General features: G+C 42.2%; 1 protein-coding gene across 1 annotated transcript in view; it reads right to left on the minus strand.

The window, feature by feature from the left end:
- Nucleotides 1-16,757, minus strand: part of ATAD2 (ATPase family AAA domain containing 2) — a 78,275-nt gene extending 61,518 nt beyond the window's left edge. Inside the window, exons 1-2 of the mRNA XM_032760367.2 lie at nt 16,467-16,757; nt 472-620 (exon numbers count right to left, since the gene is read on the minus strand). Of these exons, the coding sequence (XP_032616258.1) occupies nt 472-620; nt 16,467-16,637 (320 nt within the window). The 5' untranslated portion in view covers nt 16,638-16,757. The remainder of the gene's footprint in view (nt 1-471; nt 621-16,466) is intronic.
- Nucleotides 16,758-18,030: the final 1,273 nt, after the last annotated feature.

Consider the following 18,030-nt stretch of genomic DNA (forward strand, 5'->3'; position numbering starts at 1 on the left):
TTTTTTTTTTTTGAGACAGAGTCTCGCTCTGTCGCCCAGGCTGAAGTGCAGTGGCATGATCTCAGCTCACTGCAAGCTCCGCCTCCTGGGTTCACACCATTCTCCTACCTCAGCCTCCCGAGTAGCTGGGACTACAGGCGCCCGCCACTACGCCCGGCTAATTTTTTGTATTTTTAGTAGAGACGGGGTTTCTCCATGTTGGTCAGGCTGGTCTCGAACTCCTGACCTCAGGTGATCTGCCCGCCTCGGCCTCCCAAAATGCTGGGATTACAGATGTGAGCCACCGTGCCCAGCCACATATTAATTTTTAATTTAGTAATACTCACTTGTGATCATTTATTTTCAAATAAACTACATTTTATAGCCCTGGAACCTTGATGACCAGTCAAAAATACACTTCAAAAATTAAAGCAAATCCTAAATTACTGCTTTAAAACTATTTTGAATTAGTGTTCAACCATCTTGTATTACCTTGTAAAATGCCTGCCATTAGCAAGTTGCTCCGTTATTTCCACATTCTTCTCAAAACTAGAATCTGAAGAATTCTGTGCATCTTTTCTCAAAGATCTTAAAGCACGTGTCCGGTGGTAGGTTTCAACTTCCTTAACTGATGACCCATCCTTTAAGAAAAATTAAGAAAGCCATCTAAGTTTTTCTTTACAAAACTCCCAATTTAAATTCCTCCAAAGAGTATTCTCTGATTACAAGTTAGTAAAAACTGCTTTTTGTGCAGAATCATTTTGCAGCTCCCCAGGAAACTACAAGTTAGTATCTAGAATAACCATTTCATGATAAACAAATATCAGCAATGTCTATGAAGCAGCTAATATAAGATTTACTGGTTTATGGTTCATAACAAGTAGTTCATAACCACTTTAGAAAAAGTAGTCTAGACAGTGAAGTTTTCCACCACTGACAAAAAGTTGTAATAGTTTATTACAGTAGGTACTCGTTTATTTTAAGGCTATAGAAATTAGAAAGACCTAAGAAAGATACAGACTCACCAAAATATTGCCACCTAACCACCAGCAGCAACCTCAAAATAACTGGTCCATCAGAATTATAATTTTGGCCTCAACAATGAAAAAGAGTTATTACTGTATATTTTGCCCAGTTTAATGCAGATAATGCAACAGCTGAATTAAAAAACTGTTTAGGGGCCAGGCATGGTGGCTCATGCCTGTAATCCTAGCATTCTGGGAGACCTAGGCAGGTGGATTGCTTTGAGCTCACAAGTTCCAGAACAACATGGGTAATGTGGCAAAACTCCATCTCTACTAAAATTGCAAAAAAACTAGCCAGGCATGATGGAGCACACCTGTGGTCCCAGTTACTTGGTAGGCTGAAGTGGGAGGATGATTTGAGTCTGGGAGGTGGAGGTTGCAGTGACCCGTGATTGCGCCACTGCACTCCAGCCTGGGCAACAGAGTGAGACCCTGCCACAAAACAAAACAAAACTGTTTAAGTATGTTAATCTGTTGTAAAAACCATACAGCTTTATGTAACTTCATTTTAGTACAATAAATAGACTACAGGCTAAGTTAATGGGCTGCTTTATGAGCTAGAGGTTCTATCATAAAGTATTCCAAAGTTCATACACCGCTCTGAGATCATATAGAGTATTTTCACATTAGAAGTCAAAGGTATTTAAAATACAAACAAAACAAAACAAACAAAAATAGACAGGGCCAGGCGTGGTTGCTCATGCCTGTAATCCCAGCACTTTGGGAGGTCGAGGTGGGCGGATCACTTGAGGTCAGGAGTTTGAGACCAGCCTGGCCATGGCCAACAATGTGAAACCCCGTCTCTACTAAAATACAAAAATGAGCTGGGCGTGGTGGCACGTGCATGTAATCCCAGCTACTTGGGAGGCTGAGGCAGGAGAATCGCTTGAACCCAGGAGGCGGAGGTTGCATTGAGCAGAGATCGTGCCACTGCATTCCAGCCTGGGCGACAGAGCAAGACTCAGTCACAAACAAACAAACCAAAGATAGAAATCAAAGTCAAAGGTTCCTAACAACTCTATAATTCTATGCCCTACTACTCTGAAAACTGATCAGTTTAGAAAAACAGGCAGTGCTTTAGGAAAACACCACCAAACATTTGAGTCTTTGGATCACATCCCAGGCTGGCTTTACTCTATTGTCGAATGTTGTTTTATCAGGGCATTTATTTTTGATTTGAGCAAAATATTTGGTTGGTTCACAATAAAAAGGATATTTATACCACAATAATTTGTGTAAAAATTAGACAGGTATTTCAAAAATATTAAATGATGTGTACGATTTGTCACCATCTTTATCAATGTACCTATATTTGAGGATGTTTGAAAAAAGCTTACACCTTGGGTGGTGTATTATTTTTAAGACAAATATTTACATCTTAGATCAGTGTAGTGTATAAGACTTTCATTTTCCAAGGAATATTTAAAAGGAATCTATTTCCAAATTATCAACTTTCACATGTACTTTTTCTTAAAACTGATCAGCCTAAAAAGGCACAAGGCATCCCATTCATTTGCCTTTCTCCATTTTAAAAAAGAAAGTTCTAAAACCACAATGAGATACCAGCTCATACCAGTTAGAATGGTGATCATTAAAAAGTCAAGAAACAACAGATGCTGGAGAGCATGTGGAGAAATAGGAACACTTTTACACAGTTGGTAGGAGTGTAAATTAGTTCAACCATTGTGGAAGACAGTGTGGCGATTCCTCAAGGATCTAGAACCAGAAATACCATTTGACCCAGCAATCCCATTATTGGGTATATACCCAAGGGATTATAAATCATTCTACTATAAAAACACATGCACACACATGTTCACTGCAGCACTATTCACAATAACAAAGACTTGGAACCAACCCAAATGCTCATCAATGATAGATTGGATAAAGAAAATGTGGCACATACATACCATGGAAATACTATGCAGCCATAAAAAGGATGAGTTCATGTCCTTTGCATGGACATGGATGAAGCTGGAAGCCATCATTCTCAGCAAACTAACACAGGAACAGAAAACCAAACACTGCATGTTCTCACTCATAAGTGGGAGTTGAACAATGAGAACACATGGACACAGGGAGGGGAACACCACACACTGGGGCCTTTCGGGGAGTGGGGGACATGAGGAGGGATAGCATTAGGAGAAATACCTAATGTAGATGACGGGTTGATGGGTGCAGCAAACCACCATGGCACATATATACCTATGTAACAAACCTGCACATTCTGCACATGTATCCCAGAACTTAAAATATAATTTTAAAAATAAATAAAATTAAATCTAAAAAAAAAATTCTCTCTCTCACCCATTCTGAATTTCACTATTGCAGACACTTCAAGGTATTAAAAACTTTCATAAAGCCAAAGAAAAACACTGGTGTAGGTGTTAAGAAATTGAATGACAGCCGGGCATGGTGGTTCATGCCTATAATCGCAGCACTTTGGGAGGCCGAGGCTGGTGGATCACCTGAGGTTGGGAGTTCGAGACCAGCCTGACCAACATGGAGAAACCCTGTCTCTACTAAAAATACAAAAAATCAGCCGGGCGAGGTGGCGCATGCCTGTAATCAGGGAGGCTGAGGCAGGAGAATCACTAGAACCCAGGAGGCGGAGGTTGCGGTGAGCCAGGATCACGCCATTGCACTCCAGCCCGGGCAATTAAGAGCGAAACTCAGTCTCAAAAAAGAAAAAAAGAAAAAAAAAAAAAAAAAGAAAGAAATTGAATGACTAGGCCAGGCACGGTGGCTCACGCCTGTAATCCCAGCACTTTGGGAGGCTGAGGCGGGGGGATCATGAGGTCAAGAGATAGAGACCATTGTGGCTAACATGGTGAAATCACGTCTTTACTAAAAATACAAAAATTAGCTGGGTGTGGCAGTGCGCACCTGTAATCCCAGCTACTTGGGAGGCTGAGGCAGGAGAATTGCTCGAACCCGGGAGGCAGAGGTTGCAGTGAGCTGAGATCACACCACTGCACTGCGGCCTGGTGACAGAGCGAGGCTCCGTCTCAAAAAAAAAAAAAAAAAAAGAAAAAAAGAAATTGAATGACTAAAGAAAGGCAACAAATACTTTCCCTTATTAGGTGGTTTTCAATTCTCTGCTTTCAATAAAATTGAAAGGAGACCTAATAAAGCTAAAAGAACATTAAAAATCATTTTTGGCAAGTGATTTTTGATGTATAACAAAAAAAACTGAGTGGCACTGCTAAGCATAACTCCTTTTATTACTGTCTACTTATTTATATGAACAATACTTACATTTATAAAAACAATGGAACTGATACACAAAAACACAGTCTTGATTTTTTGTTTGTTTGTTTTGCTTTAGGAGCTTTTAACGCTTAGACTGGAAAAGATCACAGGGTAGGTTTTTCATAGTCATTGATCCATCTCTGAGAAGGCAAGAATTTTCCCTTCACTCTGGTCACAGGTAGAAGTCCAGACTCTCCCCTAGCAATGTCTTCAGAATGCAGAATGGAGGGGCTCCCTTTGCAGTGCAGTGCCTCCCCAACCCAGAGGCAAGAAAGCAAGAGTATGTAATAAGCACCCATGTGCCAGGCCCATGCAAGGCATTTTCAAGAGAACACTGTCTTTAGCAATAACTACAATACATCCACAGACACATGAACTAATTGGATGGGTAAGGAAACTTCAACCATGTGAGATCTCATAAAATCTTACTTTTCTTGCTCACAAAATTGGAATGATACAAAGATTAGCGAAAACAATTTTTTAAAATCTTACTATGTTTTATCATTTCAAATCCAAGTAGATAATATGTTCTTGTTCTGAATGACAGAGCATTAATTCTAACAACTCTACCCACAAACATTTTATTTCTTGGCACTCAGAAGCCCTCTAAGGCTCAGAAATTTTTCTTAAACTGATTTCATGTCCTATTCAAGTGTTGTCTACAACCTGCATAACCAGTACTTTGTACAACTTGTTTATACTTTAATTGTATATAAAAGTTTTTAAAGAAATACGTAGTATTTTTATTTAGGTACCTCCAAACTTGAATTCACCTGTGTAAAACATTTTAAAATGATACAATTCTCTTTTGAGTACCACTACAGCTATACAGAGGTTTCCACTGGTTCTACTTTTCTACTGTTATTGATGAGCATGCTAACACTGAATGTCTTACATATAGTAGACATTTCAAATAAACGGCTTGTATAGAAAAAAATTTCACATCAACATAAAATACAGTGGGTTAAGTCGACTGAAAACGCAAATTAAAAGAGAGAAAAAAAAGAATCAAGGTAAACTTTGTTTGCTAAGAGTTTGCTCATGTTATTATTTTTAAATGTTTCACAACATATCAACTGGTTTTTAGACTGCAGTGGGTACACGTAAAGTCTGACATAATAGTTTTATTCTTTTTAATGTCAACATCAAAAGATGACAGAAATTACATCCTTTGAAAGAAAGAAATGAGGGGGAAGTTGAGATGATAACTTAAAACTGTATGAGAGAATAAAGAACTAAAAAACAATTTAGGAACTCTTAGGAGAAAACAGCATTGGATTTGGCAATGATTTCGTGGATGACACTAAAAGCACAGACAACTAAATAAAACTATGTAAGTTAGACCTCATCAAAATGAGTACCTTTTACGCACAAAGAACACTATCAATGGAGTGAAAAGGCAACCTACAGAAAAGGAAAAAAATCTGCAAATCATATACTGATAAGGTATATAAGGTTTTATATGTATATATACACACACACACACGTATATACACACATACATACATATATATATATCTCCAGAATATTTAAAGAACTCCTTTGCAAAACAAGCAAACCAATTAAAAAATAAGCAAAAGATGTGAATAGAGATTTCTCCAAAGATAGACAAATAGCCAATAAACACATGAAAAGATGCTCAACATCACTAGTCATTAGAGAAATGCAAATCAAAACCACAGAGTTAACACTTCACACACATTAGGATGGCTATTCACACACAAAAAAGGAGAAAATAGCAATTGCTGGTGAGGATGTAGAGAAACTGGAATCCTTGTGTGTTGCTGGTGGTAACATAAAATAGTAAGGCAATTCCTCAGAAAGTTAAACACGAAATTTCTGTATGATCCAGCAATTCCACTTTTGGGTATATACCCAAAGAAGCAAATGCAGGGATTTGCACAAATATTTGTACACTCATGTTCATAGCAGCATTATTCAATTCCCAAAAGGGGAAGCAACCCAAGTGTCCACTGACAGACGAATGGACAAACAGAACATGCTACACAGAATGGGGTATTATTCCTTTTTGTTTAAAAAAGGGAATTTTAACACATGCTACAATATGGATGAACTCTGAAGATATGCTAAGTGAAATAAGCAAATCATAAAAGACAAATACGATTAGTCTAGGAATATGAGATTCAGAGAACAGTCCCATTCAGAGACAGAAAGTAGAATAGTGGTTGCCAGGGACTAGGAGGAGAGAGGAACTGGGACTAAGTGTTTAATGGGTATGGAGTTTCAATTCTGGAAGATGAAAAAGTTCTGGAGATGAATGGTGATGATGGTTACAGAACAACGTGAATGTACTTAACGAACTATAAGCTTAAAAATGGTTAAAATGGTCAATTTTATGTTATGTATATTTTGGCACATTAAAAAAGAAAATAAATACTACCATATTCCTGAGGATAAAAAGATTTTATTTCCTTACAAAACAAGAAAAGGGGTGGGTGGGGACAATACTAGGAAAAAACATTTCCTAAGAAACTTGGAAGACAATCTTATAAGTGGTATAAGAGAATCTTTGATTTGCATAGTGAATGGCTTGTCATTCTCTCCAAATAAGCACTAGGCAGCAAGAAAGACTCAACAATGTGGGCAAAAAAAAAAAAAAAAAAAAAAATTATTTGGGAGTCCTCTATATAGAGTATACACTAAAAAATTTTTAAATGCATCTTTCAAAAACAGTTCTAACAAAAGCAATATAAAAATAAAAGCAATACATGCCCATTATAACTGGAAAAATGAAAATGCCACCCTTAATTTCAGCCACCCACAGACAACCTCTTTTAATCTCTTGGTGCAAAAACCATTTTTTTTCCTGTGCAAACATATTTACATGATTTTAAAACTGAGATAATACTATATATGTTTTGTAGTTTTTTCTAGTAATACCAACATTTTTCATGTCATTAAATATTACTCTAAAAATTTAATGAATGAATAGTATTTCAGCCATTATACGAATCTATTTAACAAATTGCTGAATGTATTATATTTAGGTTGCCTGCAATTTTTTCTGATGTTATAAGTATCTCTAGATGAATTATCTTGTGTATATCTTATTTCCTAAGGAAGACTAGCATAAGTATTAAATCGAAGTCATCTAATTCCCAAGAGGTAAGTTCAACACGTTAACAGTAATTAACACTGGATGACAGAGATGGGGACTTTCACTTTCTATTTTTCACATTTTCACATGTATTACCAGAAAAAAATTCCTAAAAAGTAAAAAACAAAGAGAAAACAAACTTAATCTGAAATTTTAACCTAGAGATGTAATATTCTCATTTATTCTTTGGCTAAAATCTACTTAAATATTGAGAGCACTTATAGTTCTTTAAAAGTGAAGTTTTAAGAGAGGAAATGTCAGTATTTTGTTAAATTTTAAGTCTCTCACAACCTTGCAGAATCAGTAAGTTAGCACAGAGAAAAAGCAGCAATAACAAAAAAGTTTTCCTAAAGTAGACACAGTTGCATAAGAAAAATATTCTACGTTATTTTTCACAGAAGACCAAGCTTATTCAAGCTTTAAATTCATTTTTTAAAAAGCATGTTTGGTGGGGAGGTCAGTTGTTTGAGTCAATTCAAATATCAACAAATGAGGTTGAAATAGGACGTACTCAACACAAATTTAGGGCTCTTTGAAAACTTAAACAGCAGTATATTCTAATACACGATATACATGTTATATCACTATAGTTGTGATATCCTTCCTTAGCTTTGTCTTTAAACATGAGTTTAAATCACCTCACCATCTACTCGGTAATCCAATTTAGTTTCTACCTCTACAGCTCTTTCAGTACATTCACAACTGTCTCCCAATAGCTAAATCCAATAGCCTTTTCTCTACCTCACTGACTTCTACAGAACTATCACTACCTTCTTTATTTATTTTCAGAGATAGGGTCTTGCTCCGTCACCCAGGCTGGAGCACAGTGGCACAATCATGGCTCACTGCAGCCTCAACTTCCTGAGCTCAAGAGATCCTCCTGCCTCAGCCTCCCCAGTAGTAGCTGGGGCTACAGGCATGTGCCACTATGCCTGGCTACTGATTATGTATTTTATCTTATTTTATTTTACTATTTTGAGACGGAGTCTTGCTCTGTTGCCTGGGCTGGGGTGCAGTGAGTGCAGCAGCACAATCTCAGCTCACTGCAACCTCTGCCTCCTGGGTTCAAGCGATTCTCTCTCTCAGCCTCCTGAGGAGCTGGGACTACAGGCAGGCGCCACCACACTCAGCTGGTTTTTGTAGAGACAGGGTTTTACCACATTGCCCAGGCTGGTCTTGAACTCCTGGGCTCAAGTTATCCACCTGCCTTGGCCTCCTAAAGTGCTGGGATTACAGGTGTGAGCCACCATACCCAGCCAATTTTTATTTTTTATTTTAGAGATCATCATCTCTAAAATAAAGAGGTGGGGGTCTCACTGTGTTGCTCAGGCTGGTCTCGAACTTCTGGCTTCAGGTGGTCCTCCCACCTTGGCCTCCCAAAGTGCTGGGATTAGAAGTGTGAGCCACTGTGCCTGGCCACTACTTTCTTAAAATGCTTCGATCCCTTGGTTTACTTAATATTCTTGGTTCCATGATTCAACTTCTCACCTTTAAAATACAGGCATTGCTTCAGACCTCCTTAATTCTTTTTGTGCTTTGCTGTTTTCTTTTCTTTTTTTTTTTTTTTGAGACGGAGTCTCACCCTGTCGCCCAGACTGAAGTGCAGTGGTGCGATCTTGGCTCACTGCAAGCTCCGCCTCCCGGGTTCACGCCATTCTGCCACGGCCTCCCAAGTAGCTGAGATTACAGGAGCCCGCCACCACACCCGGTTAATTTTTTTTTTTTGTATTTTTACTAGAGATGGAATTTCACCGTGTTAGCCAGGATGGTCTCGATCTCCTGACCTCCTGATCCGCCCGCCTTGGCCTCCCAAAGTGCTAGGATTACAGTCGTGAGCCACCACGCCCGGCCTGTGCTTTGCTGTTTTCTATTCATCCCCAAGGATAAGCAGTCCCAACCTCTTAGCAATTCTGGCATAAAACTCCCAACGGTCGGCCGGGCGCAGTGGCTCACATCTGTAATCCCAGCACTTTGGGAGGCCAAGGCGGGCAGATCACCAAGTCGGGAGATTGAGACCATCCTGGCTATCACAGTGAAAACCCAGTCTCTACTAAAAATACAAAAACTTAGCCAGGCGTGGTGGTGGACGCCTGTAGTCTCAGCTACTCAGGAGGCTGAGGCAGGAGAATGGCGTGAACCCAGGAGGAAGAGCTTGCAGTGAGCCCAGATCGTGCCATTGCACTTCAGCCTGGGCTATAGAGCAAGACTCCGTCTCAAAAACAAAACAAAACAAAACAAAACAAAACAAAACAAAACAAAACTCCCAATGGTCTACTGCTCACTTCTTCAGCTGGAAACAACACTGCCTTCCCTCCCTGTGTTCAAACAACTCTCAGATCCTGTGCTGTATTATTTGACATTTTTCTCCATTCCTGCTAATACCACCTTAATTTAAACTCTAAGGATCTAGTAATCTAGAATACTTAGTATATGGATACTAGATACTAAGAATCTAGTAATGAGGAAAATGATAGTTTATAAACAGCAGAAACATATGTGTCTTATCAAGTACTATGCCTGGTACATAGCAACTGCTATGTAAGTGGTAGCTATTACTATTTTATATATATATATATATATATATTTTTTTTTTTTTTAGACAGAGTCTCGCTCTCTTGCCCAGGCTAGAGTGCAATGGCACAACCTCGGCTCACTGCAACCTTCGCCTCCAGGGTTCAAGCAATTCTCCTGCCTCAGCCTCCCAGGCAGCTTGGATTACAGGTGCACACGGCCACATCCAGCTAATTTTTGTATTTTTAGTAGAGACGGGATTTCACCATGTTGGCTAGGCTGGTCTTGAACTCCTGATCTCAGGTGATATGCCCGCCTCAGCCTCCCAAACAAAGTGCTAGGATTACAGGCATGAGCCACTGCACCCAGCCTACCATTATAATCTTTTAACTGGTCTTCTTAGCTCTAGATTTGTTAACTATAATCCATCCTAAACACTGTGTCATCAGATCCCTGTTCTAGCTCTTCACTGTCTCCCAAATAAAGCTCTAACTTCTAAACCTAAAATCAAGGGCCCTTTCTTGCTTATAACTGAATACAGAACTGCCATGTCACCCAACTCTAGCGAACACCATTCACTGCCACACCCAAAAGCTCCCTACCTATGCTTTGTGATACTTCATTAAGCTGTATACTTTTCATGTTTCTGTACTGTGTTATGCTTTAAGTTTTTAAAATCTCCTGTATGCTACACGTATTGGTGTTGAGTTTTGAGTATCTTTCCAGACTTTCAAATAAACATACAATTTTTAAAATAGTACCTTCTACATACTGCAGAATGTTCTATTTTACCTAACACATAGAAGAATAAAAATGTAGGTAAACAACCCAAAAGTAGGCCGGGCGCAGTGGCTCACGCCTGTAATCCCAGCACTTTGGGAGGCTGAGGCAGGTGGATCACCTGAGGTCAGGAGTTTGATACCTCGTCTCTACTAAAAATACAAAAATTAGCTGGGCGTGGTGGCAGGCACCTGTAATTGGGAGGCGCTTACAGCTACTCTGGAGGCTGAGGCAGGAGAATTGCTTGAATCCACGAGGCAGAGGTTGCAGTGAGCCGAGATTGCGCCATTGCATTCCAGCCTGGGCGACAAAAGCAAAACACTGTCTCAAAAGAAAAAAAAAAAAAACCCAAAAGTAATGTACGATCATCATCAATTAAAAAAAAAAAAAAAACACCCTACTATCCATCCTTAAGTGACTCTTCAACATAAGAAACAACCCTAACTTTACAGAAACCAAAGAATCTTAGACTTTAGAAAACAAAGAAAGTACAGAAATAGACAATGGCTACTCTGATTCTGGAAGAAAAAGAAACTACAGAAAAGATATCCAAAGTCATAAAGTTGGTAGGATGAAAATAAAAGTTTTAAAAAAACAACAAAAAACAAACAGACCACCACCACCACAATATTCAGGGAACCTGTACAAGTCAGGAAAAAACAAAAACACAAATCTATAAGCCCAGCTGAATGAGATCATATTCAAAATGTAAAAATAGAATGTAGTTAATAAATAGGTGACTATAGGTAACTTCAGAACTTGAAGATAAGATCAGCCTGATCAGAGGTAATGAGAAGTTTTGAAAAAAAAAGGTCAGCCTGAGATTAGACTAGGAAAAATTCAAGTTAATAAATTAATATGAATAAATGTAACCACCCATAAAAGTAGCCTAGCCTAAGAAATGCTCTGTCAATAAATATGTGGCTGAGGAAACTAAGAAATATCCAAATATAATCAGGGTGATCAGGGAGTGAAGTCTCTGAAATGCATGATTGATGTAAAACAGCAAGGTGTAATCCAGCCAAATGTTTTGAATGTAAAGCCCCCAAATCAGAAAATATTCCAATTACAAAGACGTTTCATTTTTGGTACTGATGGGCTTGTCAGTATGAATATATTACCCCTAAAGACCACCGATTAATTTTAATCCAATCCCATGCTCATTAAGTAACACTGTGATTATAATTTGGTCTACACAGACACCTTGATGTATAAAAGGGAGGAGAACTTTGTCTCAAAAAGGTATAATGCCTGCTGGGAACTGTGGTGGGGGTTGGGGGGGGAATCCTTTCTACTCTACAACATCCAGCAGAGTGCATTCTAATTGCTCAACCACCATATACCGCAAATATGGGATTTATGGCAAATAGTCTCTATATATTGCTGTTAGGTCTCCTCTGCTAGACTTCTATCTCTTTAGAGTATAGAACAATCAACAACAAATATTTAATATACACTTACTTCCTGCTAGGTTCTGTTCTAAGTGCTGGGATAACATTGCCAAACAAAAAGTCAAAATCCAAGTCCCCGTGCAGTTACATTCTGATTCGGGAAGAGAGAAAAATACTTAAAAATAGAAAAGTATAGAAAATGTTGGAAGGTGGTAAGTGCTAGGAGAGGCATGTCAGGTGAGTGGTTTGCAATTTTAAATGTGGTGCTATGGTAAGCATCATTGCAAAGGTGAAATTTTAGCAAAGACTTGAAGTAGACAGACTCCTAAATTTGAATCATAGTCACACAGCTTACTATAAGGTGAATTTGGGGAATTTATTTAAGTCTCTGTGCATCAGTTTTCTCATATAAAAAAAATAATCTTACCTACCACATAAGGTTATAAGGACTGAGTTATTTATTTGTACACTTTCTGGACCACACTAAAGTACTATAACTCCTGAGGTTTTGTTTTTTAGTTTAAAATAACGTAAAAAAAAAAAAAAGTTAAAAGAATGGGTCATGCAGATATCAAGGGGAAGAGTATTTCCAGCAGAGGTATACCAAATGGAAAGGCCCTGGTATTAAAGAAGTAGCTATGCCAGTGTGGCTGGAATAGAGTGGGTTTTGTAAAGGGGTAAAAAAAAGATGTCATGGCCGGGCGCGGTGGCTCACGCTTGTAATCCCAGCACTTTGGGAGGCCGAGGCGGGCGGATCACGAGGTCAGGAGATCGAGACCACGGTGAAACCCCGTCTCTACTAAAAATACAAAAAATTAGCCGGGCGTGGTGGCAGGCGCCTGTAGTCCCAGCTACTCGGAGAGGCTGAGGCAGGAGAATGGCGTGAACCCGGGAGGCGGAGCTTGCAGTGAGCCGAGATCGCGCCACTGCACTCCAGCCTGGGCGACAGAGAAAACAAAACAAAACAACAACAACAAAAAAAGATGTCATTATAAAGGATGCAAGGATGCTTAGGGTTGCTTCCAAACTTATAGACTTTTACTTAGATAGGGAGTCTCAAGAGGGTTTTAAGTGATCAACTGTTTTGACTTTTTAAAAGATTCACTGCATTTGCTGGGCACGGTGGCTCACGCCTCTAATCCCAGCACTTTGGGAGGCCAAGGAGGGCGGATCATGAAGTCAGGAGATCGAGACCACCCTGGCCAACACGGTGAAACTCCGTCTCTACTGAAAATACAAAAAATTAGCCAGGCATGTTGGCGGGCGCCTGTAGTCCCAGCTACTCCGGGAGGCTGAGGCAGGAGAATGTCGTGAACCCGGGAGGTAGAGCTTGCAGTGAGCCGAGATTGTGCCACTGCACTCCAGCCTGGGTGACAGAGTGAGATTCCGTCTCAAAAAAAAAAAAAAAAAAAAAAAAAAGATTCACTGCATTAAGAACTGACTATTGGTGGGGCGTGGTGGTTCACACCTTTAATCCCAGCAATTTGGGAAGCTGAAACTGAAGGATTGCTTGAGTCCAGGAGTTTGAGACCAGCCTGAGCAACATAGTGAGACTCCATTTCTACAAAAAAGACTTAAAAATGAGCTGGGTCTGGTGGCGTGCCCCTGTAGTCCCAGCTACTTAGGAGGCTGAGGTGGGAGGATCACTTGATTCTGGGAAGTTGAGGCTGCAGTGAGCCGTGTTGGTGCCACTGCACTCTAACCTGGGTGACAGAGCAAGACTGTCTCAAAAATAAATAAATACATAAAGAGAACTGACTGTTGAGGGAAGGTGGGGCATAATATATATATATCAAACAGTGGAAAACAGGAAGGAGGCCAATCAAGAATCTATTATAATAATCCAGGAAAGATGGTCAGGCGCCGTGGCTCATGCCTGTAATCCCAGCACTTCGGGAGGCTGAGGTAGGCCGATCGCCTGAGACCGGGAGTTTGAGACCAGACTGGCCCAAACGGTGAAACACCGTCTCTACCAAAAACACAAAAATTAGCTAGGCGTGGTGGTGCATGCCTGTAATCCCAGCTACTTGGGAGGCTGAGGCAGGAGAGTCACTTGAATCCGGGAGGCGGAAACTGCAGCAAGCCGAGATCACATCACTGCACTCTAGCCTGGGTGACAGAGCAAGATTCTGTCTCAAAATAGTAAGTAAGTAAATAAATAAATAAATAAATAATCCAGGAAAGAGATTATGGCTTGAACCAGCATGGCAACACTGGAGGACATATAAAGTGGTCAGACTTGGAATGTATTTTGAAAGTAGAGCCAACAGAATTTGCTGATGCACCGGATGTGAGGAGTCAACAATGACCTAAGGTTTTTCTCCTGAGGAACTGAAAAAAAAAAAAAAAAAAACAGAATGGCCATTAACTAAAACTGATGATGGTCTTAATAGCTGACAATGACTGAGTCCTAACTATATGCTAACTGTTCAATTAATCTCCTTACATACATGATCACATTTAATCCTCACTACCAATGTGGTGGGTATCACCCCATTTAACAAGTGTAGAAACCTGCTGATTATTGGTAAACCTGAGAAGCTGAAACTGAAATTCATAATTAACAGTTTTCTTAAGTCTATATATTTGGCCAGGCAGGGTGGCTCACATCTGTAATCCCAGCATTTTGGGAGGCTGAGGCGAGTGGATCACCTAAGGTCGGAGTTCGAGACCAGCCTGGCCAACAAACAGAAACCCTGTCTCTCCTAAAAATACAAAAATTAGCCCAGCGTGGTGATATATGTCTGTAATCCCAGCTACTTGGGAGGCTGAGGCAGGAGAACTGCTTGAACCCGGGAGGTGGAGGTTGCGGTGAGCTGAGATCGCACCAGTGCACTCCAGCCTGGATGAGAGTGAGACTCTGTCTCGAAGAAAAAAAAAGAGCCTATGTATTTAACCAGTATTCAATACAGCAGTATGTATCATTATGTTCATAGGATCTAGTGTTACCCTGGACATAAATAATCAATCAGCATTGAAACAGCTTTTCTGAACACAGGTTAAGTAACCAATTTCAGTGCAGAAGTGTTTGGCCTCTCCAGGTCTCTGCCAATTCCTGGCAGATGACTGAGAAACAAATCCTGAGAGTCAGGAAATTACTTGTCTTTTCAATTCAGAATCACAATTTCAGAGATTCAAGGGACTACAGTTTTTAACCCATTCCCCTCAGCAGAGTAGCAACCAGAATGGGATGCCCACAAAAGATACTGGCAACTGATTTTATATAGTTATCTAAATACAAGATTTTAATAGAAGACTTAATACAAGACCCTGAAATCGTCTGCTGAACTGAAGAGGATTACATTGTCACTTCCACCACATGCCTCCCCTGAGCCTCTCATTCTCACTCCCAAGTTCCCAACCTTCTCTCAGGTCCTATTTTTCCTACTCCATGCCTACCCTCACTCACTCCAACACCTTCAGTCCAACTATATATTACTTGCTGCCTTAACTAAATTTACTAGCGAGCTTCCTCGACTTCTTCAACCTTCGGTGAATGCTGAAACCCCTCCACCTAGGCCTCTTTCAGCAGCTGGGGTGGGGAGGTAGATGGGACGGGAGTAACTCTGCTCAGCTTTAACTCTGCCCTGCAAAAACGGTCACTGTACTTCAGACCTAGAAGCAGCACTTCTTTCAAGAGGACCCTCCTCCCTTCCAAACTTCCCCTATAGACACTGCTTGTAACTGCAGCATGATGAATAGAAAGGGAACGATTTGGGAGGCAGGCAATCTGAGTTCCAATTTTAGATCTACCCCTTACTGTTTACCTTTTTGAGTCCGTTTCTTCATCTGTCAAAGAGATATCACAACTATGCATTCTCAAAGGGTTATGATGAGGCTTGGAAGGGGGGGGTACAGGAAATGTTGGTCCATCCCTCCACATTATGCAACCTGGTATTATTCACTGCGCTGTTATTACGGAACCCCTCTGGATCGTTAATGGAGGTCAGAGAACCTGAATTACAACCTGTCTGTCCCTGTGCCCCCTCCCCCCCAACGTTTATGGCGCAGACAGAAAGCAGTCAGGGGATGCGTGTTGCCTCCAGGTTGATGCGAACCTAGGGCAGGAGCCTGGGCGATCGATCGGCCAGGGAAGGGAGGGTCGTGCGGGCGGCCGAACAGCCGCGGCTTGGCCCCAGACCGCACTCCGCTGTGGCGGGCTTCGATTTCCTCTTGCGTAAAAGTAGGTGGTGACCAAATGCTTAGTCCTCTCCCGGCCAGCCTCAGCTCAGCGACCCGACCCGCACCTCCGATCCCGAGAGCTTCCATTTTACTCGTCATCGACCACACTTCTCCCCCGACAACTGTCACCCCGACCGGCGCCGCCCACCCCCAGGCCCCTCCGAGCGCCTGGCTGCCGGCAGTTCCCACGGGAACCGCCCAGGCAGCCCGCCTCAGGCCGGTACTCACGCCCGCTTTGGCTGTGGTCGCCGCGGGTTTCTTCTGCGCCGCGCCGGCCGAGCGGAGCCGCCTCCGGCCGATCTGCTCCAGACTGAGGAAGTCACTGGACAGGTCCAAGGAGTCCGTGGCCGAGGCGGCGGAGTGGTTGTGCAGCTCCAAGCTGCTGCGGAGAACCACCATCTTCTCTCCCTAATGGCCTCGGCGTGCGCGACTGGACAGGGCTCCAGCGCCAGGCGCCTGCAGCTCGGGCTCTTCCGCGCTCCGAATTCTGGCGCCACAAGCTCCGCGCCAGCGGCCGCAGCGCGCGCGCCCAGAATCCCTCCGCCGTCTGTCCCGCCCACGCCACCACCATAGAACAGCAGGCTCGAACTCTCCTCCCATTCGTAGAGCGAAGGAGGCCGGGCCAACGTGGAGAGGAACACAGGCCGACAGTATAGAGGACCTGAGCAGAGTCGAGGGGAAAACGCTGACTTCTTTTTCTTCACATAGTTCCGGCTCGCTGAGCTCGGCGGAAGAAGACGGTGGGAGCGGTGCGCAGCCCGTTTGGAATTTTGGCGCGGGGACGGCGGCGGGGGAAGGGAGGCCTCCGCGCGCTCTGATTGGCTGGCGGGATCCGGCGTCTCCTCCCCACCCTTGGTGACACCTGCTTGCTGCTTCCCGCCATCCGGGATTCAAATGCAAAATGCCCAGTCCTTGACTGGAGGGAAATAAAGCACTTGGCCTTTGACAGGTTTTGACTTTGAGCCTTAAGAACTTTTTTTTCTAATTGACGGCTTGACGAAAACAAGTTAACCACCAAAAAGAAAGAAAACACAAGGAGCTGAAAGCGAGCCAGCAGAGTGCCATCGTTTAGTTAAGGACGCGGGTTCTGTACCCATCTTTGCCATTGATCATCCCACGGAGAAGATCTCGAACAAATTATTCACCTCCCCGGGTTGTATTTTCTCACAGACGGAGGCAGGAGAATCGCTTGAAGCTGGGAGGCACAGGTTGCAGTGAGCCAAGATCATAAAAAAAAAAAAAAAAAAAAAAAAAAAAAAAAAAAAAAAAAGAACCTGTCTCAAAAAAATAGCAGGACTCCCAGTTAAAATGTGAAGTTCAGATAAACAACACATCAAGGCGCTGGCCCTTAGTGCCTCCACAGGGATGATGGACGCCCTGCTGGCTGCCACCTCAGAGGCCCCCAGTGAGTACTTCTCAGACACGTTGCAGCTCAAGAAATACCGGGGCGCAGGTTCGCTGGATGCCACGAAGAAGAGCAGCAGCAGCCAGAAACGATACTTCAGCGAGGGGGATAAGGTGAATATCACACAGGGTGTCTCGGGCTCCATCCAGGACAAAGGGTCCATTCAGAAGTTCGTGCCCTACCTCATAGCGGGTATCCAGCATGGCTGCTGCTAGGATATCAGGGCCCACAGCCTGTCTATCCTTTGGTCCATGATGTACTCAGGAGAGCTCAAGTGTGAGAAGCGGACCACGTCGGCCCAGATCGAGGGTGGCGTCCATGGCCTGCACTCTTAGAAGCGGCTGTACTGAGGACAGCAGTGGAGGCCGAGGTAGTGGAGGGGGCACC

This window comes from Hylobates moloch, unplaced genomic scaffold (genome assembly GCF_009828535.3).
Source record: "Hylobates moloch isolate HMO894 unplaced genomic scaffold, HMol_V3 SCAFFOLD_9, whole genome shotgun sequence".
NCBI classification, from domain to species: Eukaryota; Metazoa; Chordata; class Mammalia; order Primates; family Hylobatidae; genus Hylobates; species Hylobates moloch.